General features: G+C 38.8%; 1 protein-coding gene across 1 annotated transcript in view; it reads left to right on the forward strand.

Annotated features, from left to right (window-relative positions):
- Positions 1–20,952, forward strand: part of pcdh9 (protocadherin 9) — a 183,377-nt gene that overhangs the window by 124,807 nt on the left and 37,618 nt on the right. The window contains exon 2 of the mRNA XM_076077613.1: positions 4,499–4,700. Within this exon, the coding sequence (XP_075933728.1) occupies positions 4,499–4,700 (202 nt within the window). The remainder of the gene's footprint in view (positions 1–4,498; positions 4,701–20,952) is intronic.

The following is a 20,952-nucleotide window of genomic DNA, read 5'->3' on the forward strand; positions in this document are numbered from 1 at the left end:
GCTTTGTCATTTTGTTGTTTCAGCAAGTGTTGAAGTACAGTAATAGTAGTGCAAAGGTGTAAGAAAGAGAGGAGATGACAGAGAAAGAAAGAAAAAATCAATCAGCATGACCATGTGGAACAAAGAAGACATTCACGTTTTGAGGCCTTGTATTGATTTTTTTTTTAAAAAGAAAAGAAAAATGTATTTTCCAACGTGGCCAGCAGATGGCACAGCACCTTTGGTCTCCAAGGGGAAGAGAACGAGTGAGAGAGAGGAGGGCAGAGAGAGAAAGGGAAAGAGATATTTCTGTGAGTTTTGTTTTCCTGCTTGACTGATCTCCCTCAGTGGTCTGATTGTGAGAACGGACTCGTGGGAAGTGTTCTCTCACCGCAGGTGTCAGACTGCTGTTAGATAAGATTATTTGTGGGGGTGACGGGGTTGCATTCTTTCGTGTGTGTGTGTGGGTGTGTGTGTGTGTGTGTGTGTCTGCTCAGGATGTGCTTCTGCTCATTAAATGTCTGCCTTATAGAAATGTAGTGTTATATTGACTTCATGTGGGAAACAACACACCACAGAAGTTGTTTTTGACTTGCACACTGTGCTCCATATGGCCACACTCAGGAGGAGATGGAGAAGCGGAGAGAGTGCAAGAGAGCGCTCATGAGCCCTATTCTTATTTGTTTTCTGTCACACAAAACCAAAGTTGTATCAGTTTTGTTATCTGTGGGATTGAGTCTTTACTGCGCAGTGATTCGGTATATTTCACCCACTGATTTAGATTTTCAACAGAAGTGTTGACATGAAGAGCTACAGTAGCTGGTATATATTGTGGGTGACGAACTGCTTTATGTATGTTATGTTTGCCATTTGGTTACAGATTGTTCTCTATTCAAACCTTGATCAAAAAAGCAATTTGTTACTCCTTAAAAATGGAAATGCAAGCTTTAGATCAAAATAACTAATGCACGTTGAATTAATATATCACATTACTACTATTTACTTTTCCACCAGCTAATAGTGATGATAATGATAATAATACTCATGGAGTGTTTTGCCCCATTTGCAACAAAATTGCCATTCTCTCCAGTCAGATTTTATTTTCAGTTTGCTCCATATCGTATCCTTTCTATATAGACCCAAGGGCGACCGCCATTCTTCATAATTTGCAGGCTTGCTGGAATTTAAACCCTCCAGCAGCAAAGTGCTGCGATTTTGCTCCGTGTTTGTTTAAGTGTGTTTGGTCAGGCAAATTATAAAAACAAGCGGATAATAAGGGTTAGCAGGCGTGATAAGCCATAATATGTTGTAAACTGGCAGCAGGGATAGTTTAAGCCGGTGTTATGCTAATGTTACTTGTGACTGTCAGCAAGAGAGAAGTACAAATATCTTCAAACATCCTTAAAAACATAAATAAACTCATGTGCAAACACAAACAGACACAGCGACGAAGACCGCCTACTTAAAACTGGACCTTTTTTTCTAAATGATTAATTATGAATAATTTAGCTTGGAACAATGAAGGGAATATGGAATGTGGGTAAATGTGGAATATTTACCAAAGAAATCTCAATCATTTCATACTTTTGGCATGTGCAGTAAAGTATAGCATTACGCTAAACCTCTTCTGCTTCGCTCAGACAAACCCCAGAATAAAATTTGACAGGGCACTGAACAAGATTTCATTTAAAAGTCCCACCAGTCCAGCAGTATTTGACAGCACACACCGAAACCATTAACCCAATCAATAATAAGCCATTTTCTTCCCTCCGCTAAAAATCAAAATCAAAGGAAATTACATACAAAGTTATTACCGCTTCTATTATTGCCTGCACTTGTCATGTACATGAGAAGACCATTTTGGAATATCAGATTTGTCACTGTGATTAATTGAGAATTAACATTGCTGTTCTTTTCCCTGGTCTTCAATCAACAGCATTCATTTTTCCACCGTCACACTGTCTACTGCATTTCCTTTTGTGTTCACTTAATCAGAGTATTTTCATGAATGTCTTCATACTGATGGGCATGTACTCTAGATACTGTCATGTACTTATCTTGAGCCTTTTTAGAAAAGCTTTGGAAAAGCTCCTGTACATTGTACATCAATCCCAATCCTACACTTTATCCAGTTTAATGGATAAACACCATGTTTATAATACACTTTGATCAGCTACAGTTTTAGCACATTTCTTTAATTAGTCAATCCATTAATCCAGGTTTGCTATTTAGATATACACAATGAATAGTACTTTCATGTAAAAATATATAGTTGCCTCCTTAACTCTGGAAGGAGTTGGTATAAAAGCTGCCAGTATCAGTATAGCTAGCTTGACACTTCCAGGGCAGCCAACAAATAGATGGCTACCTTGCCCAAGGCCAACGTCTTTGGCATCAGCAGGAAGAAAAACATATGAAGCCACTGTTAATTAACTGCAAATACACCAAACCTGTCAAACCTTTACGGCTTGCCTCACCCTCCGGCTTTCCAGGGTTTATTTTGTTTTTAAACTACACACCCATAGCATGCCTCACCTTATGTAAAAATGATAACTATATCTCCTAATCAGTATAGTCTAGCTGTCACACAAACAAAAGAGGGAGCCCCGTTAGAGCTAGATTCTTTTTCTCCCCATTATGTCATCTTCATTTCGAAATGCCACATCTGATCATCTGCCTCTTTATAATTACTACCGGTGACATTTATCCAGATTCCTACTGTTTTACAAGACCTTTACATTTAATTGTACTTGATTCTGCACTTTCAGTTCTCCTTGGAGACTGCAAATGTGAAGCATTGTTCAAATCCTGATTTAGAGTTTTGGGAATATATACTGGATTTTGGATGGTGTTATTTCTGATAGGCCTTTCATAGATGGCCTATTCAACTGTCAAATAAGATAAGTGTTTATCTATAAATCTTATTTTAACTGTTGATTGCAACTAATTCTGTTTAAAAGGGCATCAAAAAAGCTAAGTATATAATTAAATCCACCGTGGCTTGTCATAAACGACACCCATGCAATACACATAGCTGTCATAGCCCCGACTTTCATAAAACATTCTTTCTTGTCATTTCAATCCGTTGTCTCTTTTGTCATCCGAGTATTATCAGTGTCATTGCAACACCGCTGGGCATGTAAGGATTGACATCTTCCTCCAGCGTTGTTATGGCAGACAGGTTTTGGTAAAGTTTGAGTTGCAGATTAAGAGCTTTATCTATCTATCTATCTATCTATCTATCTATCTATCTATCTATCTATCTGTCTGTCTGTCTGTCTACATCATCTGTCCCTCATGAAAATTGAACACCATGCATTTACATCTGAATCTATCTTTTTTTTTTTCTTTCTACCCCTAGTCTCCTAGGTCTGCCTGCAAGTCCCCAACCCCCGCCTCCCTCACCTCCCCATTTTTCTTTCTTTCTTTATTCCATCTTTTTGGTTCATTGAATGTTGCATTTTATTTGGAGCAGTTCTAAAATATATAATGAGGTCATTTGCATTAGACTGCAGATTGGGTGACCTTTGCTTTTGCCAATAATTACTGTAAACCCCGTCTCTGCCTGTCATACCAAGGATGTGGCAGGGACCTCTCTGTGCTCACGAAAGGTTAGCTGGAGGCTTGTGTCTGGACTTATGAAAAAGCCTGAGGAAAATGTCATTAGAGCAAGGGGAAAAGACACTCGGAATTAACAATGGGAAATTCAATCACGATGGCTTTACGGTGTGACGGTGTGTGCGTGTACGTGTGTCCGTGCGCGTCTGTGTTAGCATGCATATCTCCAGCAGGAGAGCTATACGACTTGTATCAGGAACACGTTTGGGTTAAGAAATACCTCTCGTCAGTGATAGTGCGGAATGTGGGAAGAAGGACACCCTGGGGGCGACTTCTGTTAACTCTGCAGGCCACTTTGACTTTGCCGACGCGCAGACAAACTGACAACACAAACTGAACAATTGGGCTGTAAATGCCCCTGAAGCAGTCCTCACAAACATGATAATATGCTGCCACCACTATCTGGACATTTCCCCGGCCTTGATTAGTTATCCCTGACATTAATTACACTATGCATTATCCATGCATTTATAAAAGGCTCGCCAATTTGCACTTTTCACCTTGCTCAATTTTTGTAGCAGTGCATGATGTTTAATTTGCATGCTGTTATTGGTTGTCATTGTGCAGTGAAACGTGACTGTATTTACCATGTGTTGCCTCCCCTTCCCATCAATAACGCGGCCCAGGTCAAAATAGACATTTGATTCGGCAATCAGTCTTCTGAAACGGGAAATGAACCCTTCTATTCGTCAATGCCTTCCTGACTTGTAAATGTTTAATACATTTTACATCGTTCAGACAATCTCTTAAGGCTGCTTATTTCACACTGCAGTACTGATCAGTGTGTCAAGCATGAGCTTGCTCGGCTCAGTGTCAAATCATAGTGTTATAGGGATAAAACTTTGAGGGGGCAGAGCAGAGCACTAACATCAGAGGCTCTGTTTTGTGCTCTTGGTTCTAGTCGCAGCGGCGCGTCACGTTTCACCTGCCGGATGGCTCTCAGGAGAGCTGCAGTGACAGCGGTCTGGGGGACCACGAGCCTGTAGGCAGTGGCTCCCTCCTCACACAACCTCTCCCTCTGGTGCAGGCGCAGGACGACTTCTACGAGCAGGCCTCCCCCGATAAGAGGACTGAAGCTGACGGCAACTCTGATCCCAACTCTGGTGAGTTGTAATGCTATCTCATGGCAGATTCCATTGCTTTTTAATATGAACGCATGGTCGGTTTCTTTGCGTTTCTCTCCCTGTCTCTCTTTCTCGCGTTTGCAACATGTGTGACTTTAAAGCGCCATTGTTTTCAAAAGCTGCAAAAATGTTCCGTTAGTGGACATTGTGATAGTGTCTTTTCTTTCAAATACAATATGACTTTGGCTTAATTTACTGCTTATTGTATGGAAGACGGCGAAATCTGAACATGATTTTTCTTGAAGTGCGGGTTGAAGCAAATTAATTGTGTTTCCGATTTTTCTTCAGGGACTAACTAAAACTCCTTGAGCTGAGATGATAAATAGTCATGAAAAACAACATCGGTCTCTATAAAGAACTCAATGTACCAAATATCATTTAATTTGGAGTCATTTGATTGCCCAAGTAGGTTTCTAGTGGATACACGAGCAGGTCATTCATTTCTCAGTTAATCATCCAGACTTGTTCATTCCTCCCAGGAGCAAACCTGGGCCTCCCATAGGCTCCTCACCTATTTGTGAAACTCATTTGATTTATTTAGAGATGATTTCCCAGTTGGAAGTCTTGGTGCTCAGCTGAAGATGTTAACTTCCCACTATTTCTGGTGGGAATGTACATCTCCGACCCAGTTTTCTCATTTTATCATTAAGAGGTGAAGCGTGCGCGAAGATGAAGCGCTTTGCCCCAAGGTCAATGCCAGCTTGCCTGCAGAGGGTGGAGCAGCCAGCACCACATACATACAAGGGCTGTGAGTAAACTCTGCCTTCGTATGATTTCATACAGACTCTAAGTTAGCAGATGTACTCACAGTTGCCAGATGTACTCTGTGAAGGCCCACTGACTCACTGTCTTCACAAATGAATGGAGCTGCACATGGCCCAACCACGTGCAATTGTAGTACAGCTAACTGACAAACAATGTGTAGTCTGCCTCATCTGCATGTTCTTATATTTTTAAATGTTTCACACACAAAATTACAATAGGTAATATGTTAAAAAAAGAAATGTAACAATGCCATGTTTTTGTTTTTTTATAATTCAGTAAGTAGTGGCACATTCTTAAATCCCAATAAAAAAGTTACAGGAACAAGGTCATGGTGGATGTCCGTGAGTACTATTTCGTTGGATGAGTTTTTTGTTTCTTGAAGGCCCGTTGCGTCTCATACAGATGCTAAACCTACGTGTATATGCAAGTATATAAATTGTACAGATAGACATAGAAGGGTAGAGAGAGTCATGGTTGGTTCTCTGAAGCTGCATCCAGTGTACAGCAAATTCAAGTGTTGAGCATTTAAACTGTAAAAAAAAAGAAAAAACACGTCATTCTACACAAGCCCTGATGCAGGTAACAGGACTGGTTCACATTACTGTAACTGTTTCCTGCATAACACATCATTTGTGTTTCCTTAAGCAATGGCGATCTGTTTTGTTGGTGTTTTCCTGTCAGCAAACTATTAACGGTGACAACAATGGTCTTTGATCATTGACCTGCTGCTTGGCATTATAATGATTTCATGTCTCGTGTATGAGGGATGTGTTTCCTGCTGGTGGTGCTCTCAAATATGTGTACTCGGTGGTTCCAGGTTAACTAGTTCTGAGTAAGTCTCTGTCAGACTTGAAAAGCCCCCCTGACTGCACGATATGACTCTGAGTCTGTTGACAGAGGCAAACAGTATCTGGAAGATATTTGACACTGTTATGTTCCAAGTTGACGTGTAAAGTATCTTCCAACACTATTAAAAACAACAGCATTTCAGTTGAGGACCTTGACAGAGGGGTGGTCGTGTTCTAGGTTTGACAATATTATCAGTATTGCCTTTTTTCTGACATATTAAAACTGTTCAAAAGACCCTCTTAAAGAAATCAAAATTTAAATGATTTGTTAAATTATTATACGTCTGCAGTCCTCAATTTTTGTGCAGAATATTGAAAAAATAGGGAGCCAGATTAAAGTCGACTTCAGATGGGGATGATCGGTATGTAGTCCTCCTGATAGTTTAGGCGAATGGTGTTTAAATTTATATAATACACAATTGGCATTTAGGGACATCCAAACAGGTCAAATAAATAAATAAATATATATATATATATATATATTTATTTATTTATTTTTTGAGTTTAATACATAAACACTCTTTTGTAAAAAATAGAAATATGTTGTTTGGTGATGTAAAATACGTGATACATATGACAACTGCATTAACCTTTAACAATGTGTGCCTTGTAATATTGAATATATTAATAATTGAGTGAAATTAATTTGAACTCATAGTTTTCTGGACAGCATCTGCACACCATAACTGATTAGATTACAAAGTAAAACACTGACCAGCCAAACAGTCCCCTGGGGTTTTCATAACAGTCTGCATGTGTCACATTTTAAACTGATTTAGTGATTGGACGTAAAACTGAGCAAATAAACTTTGGATTTTGGCCTCCCTATCTGTTTTACTTTGTAAAAGGTGAACTTAATAAGTATCTTTTATGTAATACAGGAAAGTGGTTAGACCTATGCGTAGGTTGTAGCTTTCATCTGAACAAAAAAAACACATAATGTGGGAGTTGTGAAAGTCTGATGTCTAAAGTATTTTATATATATAGAACAGTAGTTCATGATGTTTTATATTTCTTTGTGACTTGAAGATAGCGTTGAAGCTGTGCTGCACAAAAAAAAGTTTGTAAAAAAACACAAAATAAGAAAAAAATCAATTAAACATGAGTGTGGAGAAAATAACAATAACAGATGGATGGTAATGAGGGACACAGCAGTTTCAGTCAATATTATATTTCTTTGTGAAGAGAGAAACAAAGTTGACAGTAATATATGAGTGAGTAGTATGTCAGCAACTGTGGTGAGAGAGGGGAAATAACTCACAGGGCCCTGTCTTCCAATAATGATTGATTTCAAAGTAGTTTTACATAAAAAAGCTCTTAAAATTTTCCACAAAATTCCCCAAAAAGCACTTACAAGCAAGACTGTTAAAAGCTTCTTAACATCCGCTGTCCATGGTGCTGACAAGAAGGATGGGTTGATTTAAAGTAACTTGCTGTAATAAATTCTCAATGAACCATGTTAGATTAATTAAAAATGACATAAAATACAAAGCATACATGAAACAAATAGAGTAGACACCATGGATTTGCAACAGCATCATGAAAAATCAGCCAGATTTACAGTCAGCAGTGACAGAGTAAATTTGATTAAGCCTACTTTGATAGATTTAGCTGCTGCTCTTGCCCTTAAAGGTCCAACGTTTCAAATTCAGAGCATTATTACAGCAGTATTTTTGAGGGTTGGCGTCCTGAGCAGAGAATTGTAATCCAAGCTTCTTTTTACGGAGCTGGTTCGGTAGCACATGCGTTTTAGTGCATGCGAGTCCCAGTTTGTGTGCTAAACTGGCTAGCTAATCTAGACCACTCTGATATGGTGGTTAACACTGATAAAGCCGGCCCAACCCACGATGTCGGAAGTGTAACGCCCACCTGATTTGTACTTTTGCACTTTTGCCGTTGTCAGCACGCCATAGCAACATAACATATTCAAGTTGCGGCAATTTCTGGAGTTGACACTGTTAGTCATTTTAGGTGATTTTAAACCAAACAATGATGATTTACGAAACTTAACTAAGTGCTTTTGTTGCCTAAGCCCAAGACCATTGACAGGGAATAATACTTTTAATAGTATTTGAAAAGAGACTGGTGTGACAAAGTCTACACCAGGAGAATTTTAACCAAGCATATCGATCTCCACTGTTCGGACTTTTCTTCAGTTGCATCTTTACTTCCAGTGTTTTTTGGGAAAGTATAGATCTGCAAGACAGGTTTAGGATCAATTCAGTTGTAAGGTAACAGACCCCCGGAGCATTTCTAAAATTGATGCTTCATTAATTAGTTTGCTTGTACTTCCGCACTTCCGCTTCTGTCTTACTGAGTACATACACAAACATATTGACTTGAAATTGAAGCTTCTATCCCTATTAAGTTGCATTGCATTAAAAGTTACATTAAATAACCAGCAAGGAGCAAAGTAATAGTCATATGCTGATTATCTTTTAGGAACGCTGCATGTCCCTCTGCAATTATGGAGCAAAGTTTTTCTCGACAGCTTTTCACAGAAAGAACTGAATCAAATAAACAACCGAGTCACATATTCACCAAGTGAATGCATATTTTGGATGAAACATAATTCTGTCATCAGTAACATTTCTGAAAAAAGAAAGTATTACAACTGATGACTGGGCTGTCGAGGTCTGTCAGATTGGTTGTGCATGGATGGGAGTCCCTAGACTACAAACAAGCTGAAATAATACACGACAGGAGAGTGCCCAGAATAAACAGGGAGGAGAGTGGGGTGAGACAGGCAAGTCATGTTTATTTATAAAACATTTAAAACCACCATTATTGACTAACGTGCTTTATGAATGATTAAAAAGCATGGCGGACAAGAAACACAGGGCAGTGAGATAAAAAGATCACATGCACAATCACGCAAATACACACACACACACATATATACAGACAGGCAAAGGCAAATGGACTGTGAGATGAAATTTGAATGAGTCGTTGGAGTGTGCGGATCTGATATAATGAGAAAGGTTGTTCTTCTTGTCTAGCAAGAACCCTTAAGCTTCAAATCTAGATGATGAAACAACCAAGAGCCCCATGTCTGATGACCTGAGAGTTCTTCAGGTCAAATGTGATCAAACCAAACAGAAACTATAACAGATCAGCCTCATGAACAACAGCATCTTAAAATTATTTCTGACTTGTCCCAGGAGATGAGTGAGGAGAGCCAACAAAACAAGTGAAGAGGTCACGCTGTGATGTCAATTGGGCTGCATGAGTATTTTTCTCAAAAAAATAAAAACATTATGCATTTTTACATTCCTAAGTGAGCCTGATCTTACTCCCACTGTGTACAGCAAAAACTTGCACGCACAAATTAATACTTTCTAGAGAAAAACCCTGAAAAATAAATAATAATAAAAGCAAATCATAATTACCTGAATATTTTCCAGTCGGTGCATTTGAAAGTCACATTTTGTACGGATTTCTTTTAAATTATTTTAGGAAAGTTGTGTGTTCATTTTCACATCCCTTTTCCAAAGCATTATATTTACAGATGATACCTTAGAATTGTGCACTCCTTCCTCACAGAAATTCATTATTTTCATTATTTTCATGGGCAACACATATACAGTAGGCTTGGCAGAACGAAAATGGTCTTCATGTATATGAACGGGTCAATAAGTCCAAGTAGGTCAGTTGCAGTTGCATACTTTTTAGCTTTAGAGTATGTCTTCTAATGTTGTGTGCGCAGTTCATAAAACTTTGGTGAATAACACATTTGTTAGATTGTTGTTTAATCATCCCCCTGCTTTTCTATACTAATCACACTAAAAGTTTGACTAATGTCCTATAATTAAATGGGCTCTTGAGCAGTGTGGTGGCATTGTAAGTACAGCCTTTGCTATCATTCATATACTCCAAACACAGCATCTGCTGCCTACCATCTAAAAAGTCAGTGTCACATGCCATGGGCTGTGATAGGGCCATTATCACCATCACTGACAATATAAATCAAGGGGAGGAGGACTCTCTGTTTAAACCGTTTTAAACTATCTGTCAAAAGAAAGAAGAAAATGGCAGGCGTTCTCTTTAAAAAGCTATACAGATGTTGTAGTTTTTGACACTGATTATTAAGCAATGAAGCTATGTAATATATTGAACTTGTATGCATGTTTACAAATACAACTTTCTGAGTTGTGTGCCGTTTGTGGCTATAATCCCAGGAATGATCTCAGTGGAGGTGGGCAATGAGGGCAGGGTGGAACTGGAAGAAATACAGTAAGTTGTGACTGAAGTGGCTGGCAATATCTTGACTTGTAGAGCTGGTGGTCCTGGCTTAGTCTGTAGCACTTGTTTGTAGACATTTTGATAGAACTGATATTTGAAAAGAGACAGGAGTAACAAAGTCTAGACCGTGGAGAAAGAGCAGGTACGAGCATATCAAAAGTAACAGCATATAAAAAGCATGGCAACGGCAGCCTGCAGGGGTTAGCAAAAAAACACGTTATAATGATGTAATGTATCTTATCCATTCATCCATCTTCTCAAGAGACAAAACTAATTACTTCTCAAAAGCACTATATGTTAAAGTATATTCAATTCTGGAGTCACTACTTTTGTTTGTGTAGTTCTTCACTATCATATTGATCCACACTACAACACACTACATTTACACAGCCTTGTATAAGGTTGCTTTCCTACTTTTCCCCCCTCAGGTCAGTCAGACTGCCTTTTAGTGTTAGGTTTATTAAATTACTTTTTTCAATTTATGACAGAGTAATGCAATTGGCATCTGTAGCTACAAAACCAACCGGCAAGATCCCATCATGCAAATATGTTGCATTGCAGGGAATTGTTGAATTAAAAGGCCCACTATGTAAGTTTTTTTTTTGAATATTTTCCCCAAAATGTTAGATACATAATTTACTACCCAATATAAGAAATAAAACCGCTAAATAAAACATTTAAACATAAATTAATGTTCTGACTTCTAGCTAGTGATAAACCTCTTAGATCGGCACACTATCTCACTCCCTCACTCCTATCCTATCCTATCACTTTAAAAAAACTTTCTTACAATTACCGTACCTGAAATTTAAATATTTATATCAAATGTAAGTAAAGAACACATTTTGCAGTCAGACAAAATATCAAAGACCCTTGGGTCATGAATAGCAGCAATTTAATATATGTTATTACGTATCTAGTGAAGTGGCGTGGTTAACCAACATATTCACAATCCATTAAAAGCACATATTGTAGAATATTAAATGCCTTACATGATAAACTGTAGGAAGCGGAGAAAGCAATGTCAGCAATTATTGTATAGTATGTTACTTTGCTGGGGATTACAGCAAACAAATAATACTAGGTGTTTTACCTACTGGGGCAAATTATCCTCCTATAAATTCATGATTTAATCACATTTAAGGTGAACCAGAGGTGATTCATCACACTGCACCTCTGCACCTCATTTAGTTTGCACATACACAAGGGAAATTGTTATGTTTTTTTTCTGTTTATGTTTGTCTGTTATCTATTGTTTTTCATCCCAATACAGAAGGGTATTATGGCTTACTATAATGCATTTGCATGTATCATCTGCATTATATATAATAGATATATAATGTGTTACTGTGGTTACTGTAAATGCATCTGCAGCCCCTCTTTGCATGCCTGCATCATTCTGCATTCATCCCACGAGTTGGCAAATTTGTATGTACCTTTCTTCATCCCCCAGTATATACCGCTTTTTTTCTTGCTACATTTTTCATCATCTTGACATATCAGAAGAACTGTCCTCTCCAGACAAAACAACAGCTCTGGTCATTTTTTTCTTCAAATGTCTTGAAAATACCTGTGTATTTCGGGCGACCTCATCTTGTCATCCATATGACTGCCGTTCTCTCCGGAAAACTGCATTGGTCACATGCTGAAATGGCATATGTTAACGCTGGTTAGGTATTGAAAATTCTGTGCAAAATTGTAGTCGATTAATTCCAAGGCTCCTCTTGAGTGGTTCCATCCCTTTCTCTGTTGCAGGGGTCTGGGCAGGTAGTCAAGCACTAGTTGAACTGTATCTGTTTGAAGATGAGTGCTGTTAACAGGAACACGGTTCACCAAAATGGTCGGTTGCACTATTTATGCTTGGGAACATGACCAACTGACAGGAACAGAGGTGGAAGCACAGAGGGAGTAGGGGTGAGTGGACGAGGTGCTTGTTGAAATAGCACAATGTGACTGGGAGAGGGTAGCTGTTAAGGGTCTTGGCAGAGAGGGCCGAAATGCTCAAATGCAAGATGTCCTCTACCATGAAAATGGAACCACTTAAGCCATTAATCATTGATGGACAAGAGATCAAGGATAACTCCGTTGTTGAGATATTCTGCTGCATTCTACTCTGCACTGCTTTGTCCGATACATCTTTTCAATATATTCAATATGTATTCATATAAAACACATTTAAATGTGACAACCAAGACTTTCTTCACTAAATGTGGAAATACTGTGAAATATCACTGTTACACTGGTATAGTCATGATGTTGACGTTGATGAAATATGATGTCTCCATATTTTATCAGAATGCGGGCTATTTACCTCATCGCAATATTGTGAAAATATGCTTGCAGGCAAGATGTTTTAATGATTGTTAGCGCCAAATTGCTGGTGCTATATTTTCCTGTCGTCCCAATTGTCTCTCTGTGGCAGAGGAGATTGGCAGCTTCTTCACTGCATTTTACCTTTGTGCCACCAGGCTTGTTGTCATGGGAAATGCTGGATTACTGTGCCACACAAAACTGGAACTGATTTACTTTGCAACTTTACTTAGCAGTTCCACTATTTAGTGAAGAAAATGTATGTACTGAGTAGTTTACTGCAGACCGTGACGAGAAAAGCATTGATCCCATCAGAGGTACTTTTAGCATTCATTAGCACCACCATGCTGACTCAAGTTGTCACTGGCTGTTATGGCTGATGAACACAACTTGTTCTATATGGTTTTATAACTTCTGCTGAATATATTGACAATAAAAAGAAAGTAGCAAAGCTTCCATTGTATTGGTGGCAGTGGAAATATTGCTTAATGTACACAAACCATGAATGGTCACGGTCAGGCAACTGGCTTCTAAGAGCCTTTGTAGCACTCACAGGTAGGAAAACATACTTCTACAGAATGAATAGGACATACCTCCTACATAGGACATACCTTGACTCTACCTCCGAGCTACTATGCATTTTATTATTCCATTCCATTATCCAAACCGCTTATCCTATTCAGGGTCGCGGGGCTGATCCCAGCTGACATTGGGTGATGGCAGGGTACACCCTGGACAGGTCGCCAGTTTATTGCAGGGCACATATAGAGACAGACAAACATTCACGCTCACATTCACACCTACGGGCAATTTCGAGTCTCCAAATAACCTAAGCTGCATGTCTTTGGAGTGTGGGAGGAAGCCGGAGAGAACCCACGCTGCCACGGGGAGAACGTGCAAACTCCACACAGAAGGACCACCCGGGATCGGGGATCGAACCCGGGTACCTCGTGCTGTGAGGTGACAGTGCTAGCCACTACACCACCGTGCAGTCCCCCATGCATTTTATTATGTTATTTTCAATTCAATCATTGAGCTCTGCAATGAATGGCAGGAGAGCAGGAGAGGTGTGTTTTCAGATTCCCGTGAGGTTCCATCAAAGCCAAAGAAAGAAAATGCCCCGGACAATGTTGGACAGATTGCAGTTATATTTGAATTATACTTATTCTGATTGTAGTGGTCTTGCAATTAACGCGTTCAAATTCCCTTGTCTTTATATCTTATCTCATTGTCTCATCGTAAGTTCACACTGCAGACGTAATGACCTAATCCTTCATTTCTTATAGGGCTCAGCACAGAAAGTTGTTGTCATGACCGAGATGACAATTGTTGTGTTTTGGCTTATTCTGAACAAATGTTCTCTTTTATCAGGGATGGAATATGTATGCAGATTCTTTACTTCAAGGTTCTATGCGGCAATACCATGACAAGATATGCTGCTATGTGCCGGCAAGCTGCAAGCTAGTTTGCTAACACTTATTAGAATCAACATCGGCTTTGCAAATGTTTGGGGAAGGAGATGCATTTAATGTGTTTGTAAGACCTCAAGGATACACACAATGCATTTTGGTAAGCAACACTGAATGTAATTATTTTGCCATAGAGAAGAGAGAATAAAAAGTGCAGAGCACAGGCTGGGGAGCGGGCTCGGATGATGTGCTGAACGTACATTCACTCTTGGGCGCAACCATTTGAGTTCTCAATTCGGTACAAGCTCTTATACAGCATATGACCAGCTGTTGTAATATAGGCAGTGACACTTTTGCCTTTAGTTGGACAAGAAACAGACTGCAGAACTCTGGATGAGCTGTGGGGGTAGAAGAAGGCACTTTAGTGTCATAGCCAAGAGCATGTTGCAGTAATCCAGACATGAGGTTGTGGCCATAGAGCAAACAGCGGCTAGTTTAAGTAAGTAGTAAGATGCAGGAGATATGTATAGCCATCAACCATGTATAAACATCAACACATTATTCATACTTAATGTTTGCTGCGCCGTACTGACATCTGTATATTTATATGTTTCAATTCCATGTTCACTGTAGTACAAATAGTTAAAAAAGAATGATGAGAAACAAAAGGCATATGAGCGAGATTCTAATCCAGCCCATCAGTTACAACATGGCGAACACATTTTCTATGCTGTGTATTTTAAACCAAGTGAAATTATATTTTGTCTGAGTTACACTAATAATAATGGGCCACGGTAAGACAATAGCAGTCACATTAATGAACAGAAGATGTTTAATCCACTGTCATAAGGTCACAAGGAAAAATCATCTCAGTACCATGCCACAGGTTGTGCTGCTGCTGAGTCTCGTCCACACAGACACATCTTTACATATCCTTAGGCCACCCTGCATGTGCTTTGATTGCAACCATAAAGCATATGTTGCAAAGATGTTGCCTGCACTATAACTGTCTGATTTTATTGTTGTGTATTTATCCACAGCAATACATGACATGATGGCTTTTATGAATGCGTTATTGCCGAAATTAGGACGATTTAAAAGCATTCTCTCAATTGAATAAGAGTAACAGACACACCCGGTGAAAAACTGAACTCTGTGCCAGCAGCTTTGTTGTTTTTGTAGTACAGATGCCCAGCAATTGACTATTCAGGATAAACAAATACCAGGCTGTCACTCAGTCTGGCAGCCATCCGACCACCTCAGTCACAGGCAGCCAGCGATGCCAGTGAGATGGTGGGATGCCAAAACTGTAGATGGATGTCACAGGTCTTTTGACTAGAGCTGCATGCTGCGGTGACAGACCTAGAGTACCTGTTTGCATATGCTTTAACTGTATATCAAAGTGATGCATCAGTATGGAGTTTCTAACTATAAATTGTCAAGTTTGTTTCTGTCCAGGAGATATCTTCTGTCTTAAAGTTTAGTTTTGAGTAATTTCTACTTGCCAGCAGTAGCATTAGACAGCCTGTTTTACCCCTTACTCTGTTCTTAAGAGGAATTCTGAGGGATGATCTATGCATATTTGCAATTTAGACTCCCCTTAAACCCAGGGAGCTGTATATGAGTAAGTGTGTGTTTGTGTGTTCCTTCTGATACCTAAATCCCATTGTGTGAAGAGGAAGTAGCGGGGTAGAGTAGCGAGGGCCCCTGACCAAGCCTGTGGGTGGGTGGCATGGATTCATAAATCAGGGAGCAGTGTTAATCTCTCTCAGGTATTGGAAAGCCAGCCCTCAGTAAATATGTTGCCCCAGGATAGAATGGGGTTTAAAGGATTTCTGTCTCCAAAGAGAAATTAGGCAGGAGCTTCAGAAGTGAGCTAAATGGAAATGCTTGCTGGAGCATACAGAGAGAGCAGGGTGCTGCTGTCAGCTAGTAAACATCGTCTCAGAGTAGCCTCAGTCATTATCGTGGCAGTCGGTGCCAACAGCCAGTGTGAGCAGACGGGTGGGCTGATGAAGAGCATCTTCTATGCTGATGATTAGTCACAATAGGGAGGAGAAAAATCCGAGGACTATTGAATTACACTGTTGGGAATGAGACTTATTTGTGCAATAAGTTAATTGGCTAATTACAGTGACTCACACTTACATCCCACCCACTTTGTGCTATGGGACTTTTGGGGGGAAAAAATACGAACAAATGAACTAAATTCTGGCACCTTTTTTGTCGCATAGGCTCACAATTGCTACACGTGAAGAGTGTAGCAATTGGAATGGCACGCATAATTACAAATTTTAGCATATTGTAGGAATCACAATCAGACTTTTAGAGACCCCCTGTACACCCTCTGAGTCAACGTCAATATGAATGTGAAATATGAACACGTTTATTTGGCAGCATTTTGTAGGTATTCATAATTGCTCATTTTCAGACCTTGACTTAGGCACAACAATATGACATAAATTGGGTGAAATAAGTCAACTGTAACGTATTAAAAAATGAACATATTGTTTTATACACGGATACATTATCTGCAGAACATTAGCTACGGAGATATTCATTTTTCGTTACATTATCTGCTACTGTAACTACGGCAACTAAATAATTATAAATGAAGTTCATGGCTATTAGGCTATCGCAGGGAGATATTCACAAGTAATGTAATACAACATATAAAAACATTCACAGTAATGACACAATTTTAAGCTTACGATTCACTTAACCTGAATGTGTGTAGGCTATGGGAGCTAAAATTTAATTAGACGTAAAACCCCATACATTTGACATTTTATTTTTTCTTAATTTTGAATTCAACAATGAAAAAATATATAATATATATATAATATATATATGCCTGCTGAGCTTTCTCTGGTACATTCCCTTGTGGAAGATGCTTGCAGATTCGCAAAGGGCATGTCATTATCAATCTAGGCAATTGCAGCTTTTATGTTTCTTATTTTTGTCTTTGTATATGTTCAGCTCTCATCATTATACAAAATGGAGATTCTTCTCTGATCTAAGGACTGATATCATGTGTCATATATTCCTACATGTTGTTTACATTTGTAAGTTTAGAGTCAAAAGGATTGTTGAGTTATTATATGAAAAGTGTGAATGCACAATAGGAATTATTCTTCATATTTTGTCCTCATAGACGTTTCTTATACCGATACTGTTTTTCTCTGTTGTTATTGTTCAAGAAACCTTTAATTATATGCTTTATGTACACATAAGGTAGATGAAAAGGTGCTGAGAAGCAATTCCATATGAAGAAGGGGCAGGATATTATTACTATGCTATGATTTGCTATGATACTGTTGTGATAATAGAACATGAGAATGCAATACAGTATAGCTTTCCACCCCGATGGAGAAACCTTTACTACCCTTTATTTCTTTATTCAATCTTTAAAAAACCTGTTAAACATTCATAGGGAATTCAAAGCTTCATAAATAACCCTGGAAGCCAATGAAGGGCTGTTTTTAGTTTGGGGCAACATGGTAACTTGTCTTAGTTCCTGTCAGAAGTATTGGCTACATTAACTTTAGTTTTAATATTTTATGTTGGGAAAGACAAGCGCACAGCTACAGGGTATGATCAAAATGTTGAAACATTTTTTGATGTTACATCCAATTTGGGCAATTATGGATGTGGTTTTGAGTATTAAAGAAATACTTCAAGATGTTGAGAAATAATATTTGTTGTCTCACAGAGAGATGGATGAAAAGTGTCTGTTCTTTGAACACAACGATAACTCTGTTAGATGTAGCCTACAGCATATTTAGCTAGAGTACAAGAAGCAGGTGAAGTTTATTCTTTCACCACATATAGACCTGATAAAGATTATTCAACAGATTTGCTGGGTGACAGCACAACACTGGAAACTAATTTCCAATGTATGACTATTATGAAGACTCCAAACTACGGACTGCAACTGCAGTTATTAATTTTTCTAAAGTGGGCATGGGTGGATAGTCAACATCTTCATTGACGGAAGAAATGTCATTCAGGGGAAATTGATTGGAACAATTTAGATTGAAGACTGTTATCTGGCATTATGTTAGAAATACATTACCTTATATTAAGCCTTGTGCACCTCCCAGTATGATGCCAGACCAAGTTGTCATCCTTAATCCCATCTAATATGGGAACAATGATCTATCACATCTGATGACCATTTGAAACAATATCAATTGTCTGCAAACCAGGCACATAATCTATTGCATTTTGTTCTCTTTTATTGCCCACTGCCGAAAAGAAAATATATTTCTATCGAAGATGGGAAAGACGCATTTTAAACAGAAGAAAATGTTGCTGATGTGTGTGACAAGCCTCACGAGCAAGAGCTAGAGAGATGGCACATCTGCGATTTTATTTTCAATCATCCAGTAAAAGAAATCCTTGACGATCCTTCATTCCTAATACAGAAAACCCAGAATTTTACCCAAATGTAAAAAAATGTAGACATAAAGTTCTATCCTGCAGACATCGATGTGGACCTTCACAGCTCATTGTATCATTCGCTCACATGAGCAAAATTCCAGCTCTGTCTCTCTCTCTCACAGACATGAAAATGGAAATCTACTGTATATTTGTATCTGCCAAAATGATCCCTTATCAAAAATGCGTTGTACATATATAAACTGTTGCACATGCGGGTTATCTCTGTCTCTTCAACCTTCTCATTAGTTATTAGCTTTAATACTCCATCTCCCAGAGTGTTTTGGCAAATGACAAACATCGTCATCCTCTGTTGCAATGTCAAGCAGCCAAACCTGCAGGCTCTGACGCTCAAAGGAACGGAAAGAGAGAGAGAGAGAGACAAAGAGTGTGCAAGAGAGGGAGTATTTATACTGAGACAGCAACTTAAATGGGTTATCATAGCATTAAAGTTCCACTCTGACTGGGCTCCTTCAACATGTCACTGTGAGAATTCTCACAAAGAAAACGGTATCTTCAGAGAAAGCTGCACCTTAACCCTGGTGAACTGATCTGGGGGTAGTGAGCGCTGTGATAGGGACTAATCCCCTGCTGTGTGCTTTGAGCGGGACTCAGAGCAATACAGCAGAGGAAACCCAGGAGAAGCGAGGAACAAGCGCTAAGAAAGAGACTTCTGACAAACTAAACAATATGTTGAAGCGGTGCCGTCACCGTGATGAATCCTTTCATGAGCCGTCCCCAAAATGGGATGGAATCTTAATGCGCATGTGTACATGAGTGTAAGGGGAGATTGTGTTTGTGTGAGTGTGTGTGTGTGTGTGTGCCTATGTGTGTACAGTGAAGTACACTGAGAGAAGCATATGGCGTTTAGCTCATGGAAAAATCCACCAGGAACCAAGCTGATGCCTTCTGGTTAATTGCAAAAATTTAGCAATTTAGAACTGAGAGTGTGACACTGAGAACTCCAGCAGATGTTTGGAAGGACCCAGTTAAATAAAAAATGAGTGCTGGTTGCACATTAGACTACAGAGTGTCGACATGGGAATCAAACAGTGGTTTGATTGCCAACATCGAGACAGACTGATCTATTCTGGTTAGTTGATCTGTGTTATATTTTAATATAAATTTTGTTTTTATGAACATTTCTGAATTGGCTCAGATCATACTACTGCACAGACCATTTATTTTCCCTAAATTCACCAAAAGTTAATATTAGTTTGCATATTTAAACATGAAATTTCAGGAAATGTGTTATTTACAAAATGTCTTGATGTAGATACATACATTGGGTAAGTTTCATGGTGATACCTATGATTTGAATTATTTACCCTATTCACTGTAGTGTCTTGCACAATATATGGAATTTTACAATACATAGCTTTAAAAAAGGCTAATTTCTCAAAATATTTTCAATATACACCAAACTGTTCAGCTTCATTCCTGTCTATATTTTGACACGTGTTGATGAAGAGTTTGTTCATATACCATCCACAGCCTGATTTATAGAACTGTCAATTGTCAACTATATTTTCTGATTTATGGAGTGATACAAAAACTGATTCCTTCTGTAAAAACATATATATATATATATATATATATATATATATATATATATATATATATTCACACACACACACATTATGGTCAAACTTTAACCAAATATGAAGCACAATCAGGAACGTAATGGGACAACAGTGTGGATATGGAATTGTCATTGAGCATTTGAAACCTGTAACAGTAAACGTCAGTCACAAGTAGGTTACTGCACACATGCTAATGGAAATAAGAACCACAGTGACATATAATATATGATGACTCCCCAAATACGATCTTGCCTCACTATTGATAAGCCAATGCAGTTCCACACAGAGAGCTAAAGACTTGCTAACACAAGACAAAGCACAGGCACTACATTATTTGTTTGCACATCAATGTGTCATGCACAATATCTCAGAGACTGTTGATTTGCTTTTGACACAGCTTGGTGGAATGATGCATCTCACTGCTGCATTCAAGTATTTAAAATGACAGTGAATAGCTGAAGGGGGATCAACAATTAAGGGTCAACAAAGGTGACATAGTTGTTCGTGACAGGCTGACGGGGACGTCAGCAATGGTAGAGGACAACATGTTTACTGTTGTTGTTTAGTGGATGGTACTGTCGTAACAGAAACTGGGTGTGAATTTGTTTTGAAGCCGCATTCGTGATAACACACA

The sequence above is a fragment of the Anarhichas minor genome, unplaced genomic scaffold, assembly GCF_050575085.1.
Source record: "Anarhichas minor isolate MPS153535 unplaced genomic scaffold, ASM5057508v1 ptg000062l, whole genome shotgun sequence".
NCBI classification, from domain to species: domain Eukaryota; kingdom Metazoa; phylum Chordata; class Actinopteri; order Perciformes; family Anarhichadidae; genus Anarhichas; species Anarhichas minor.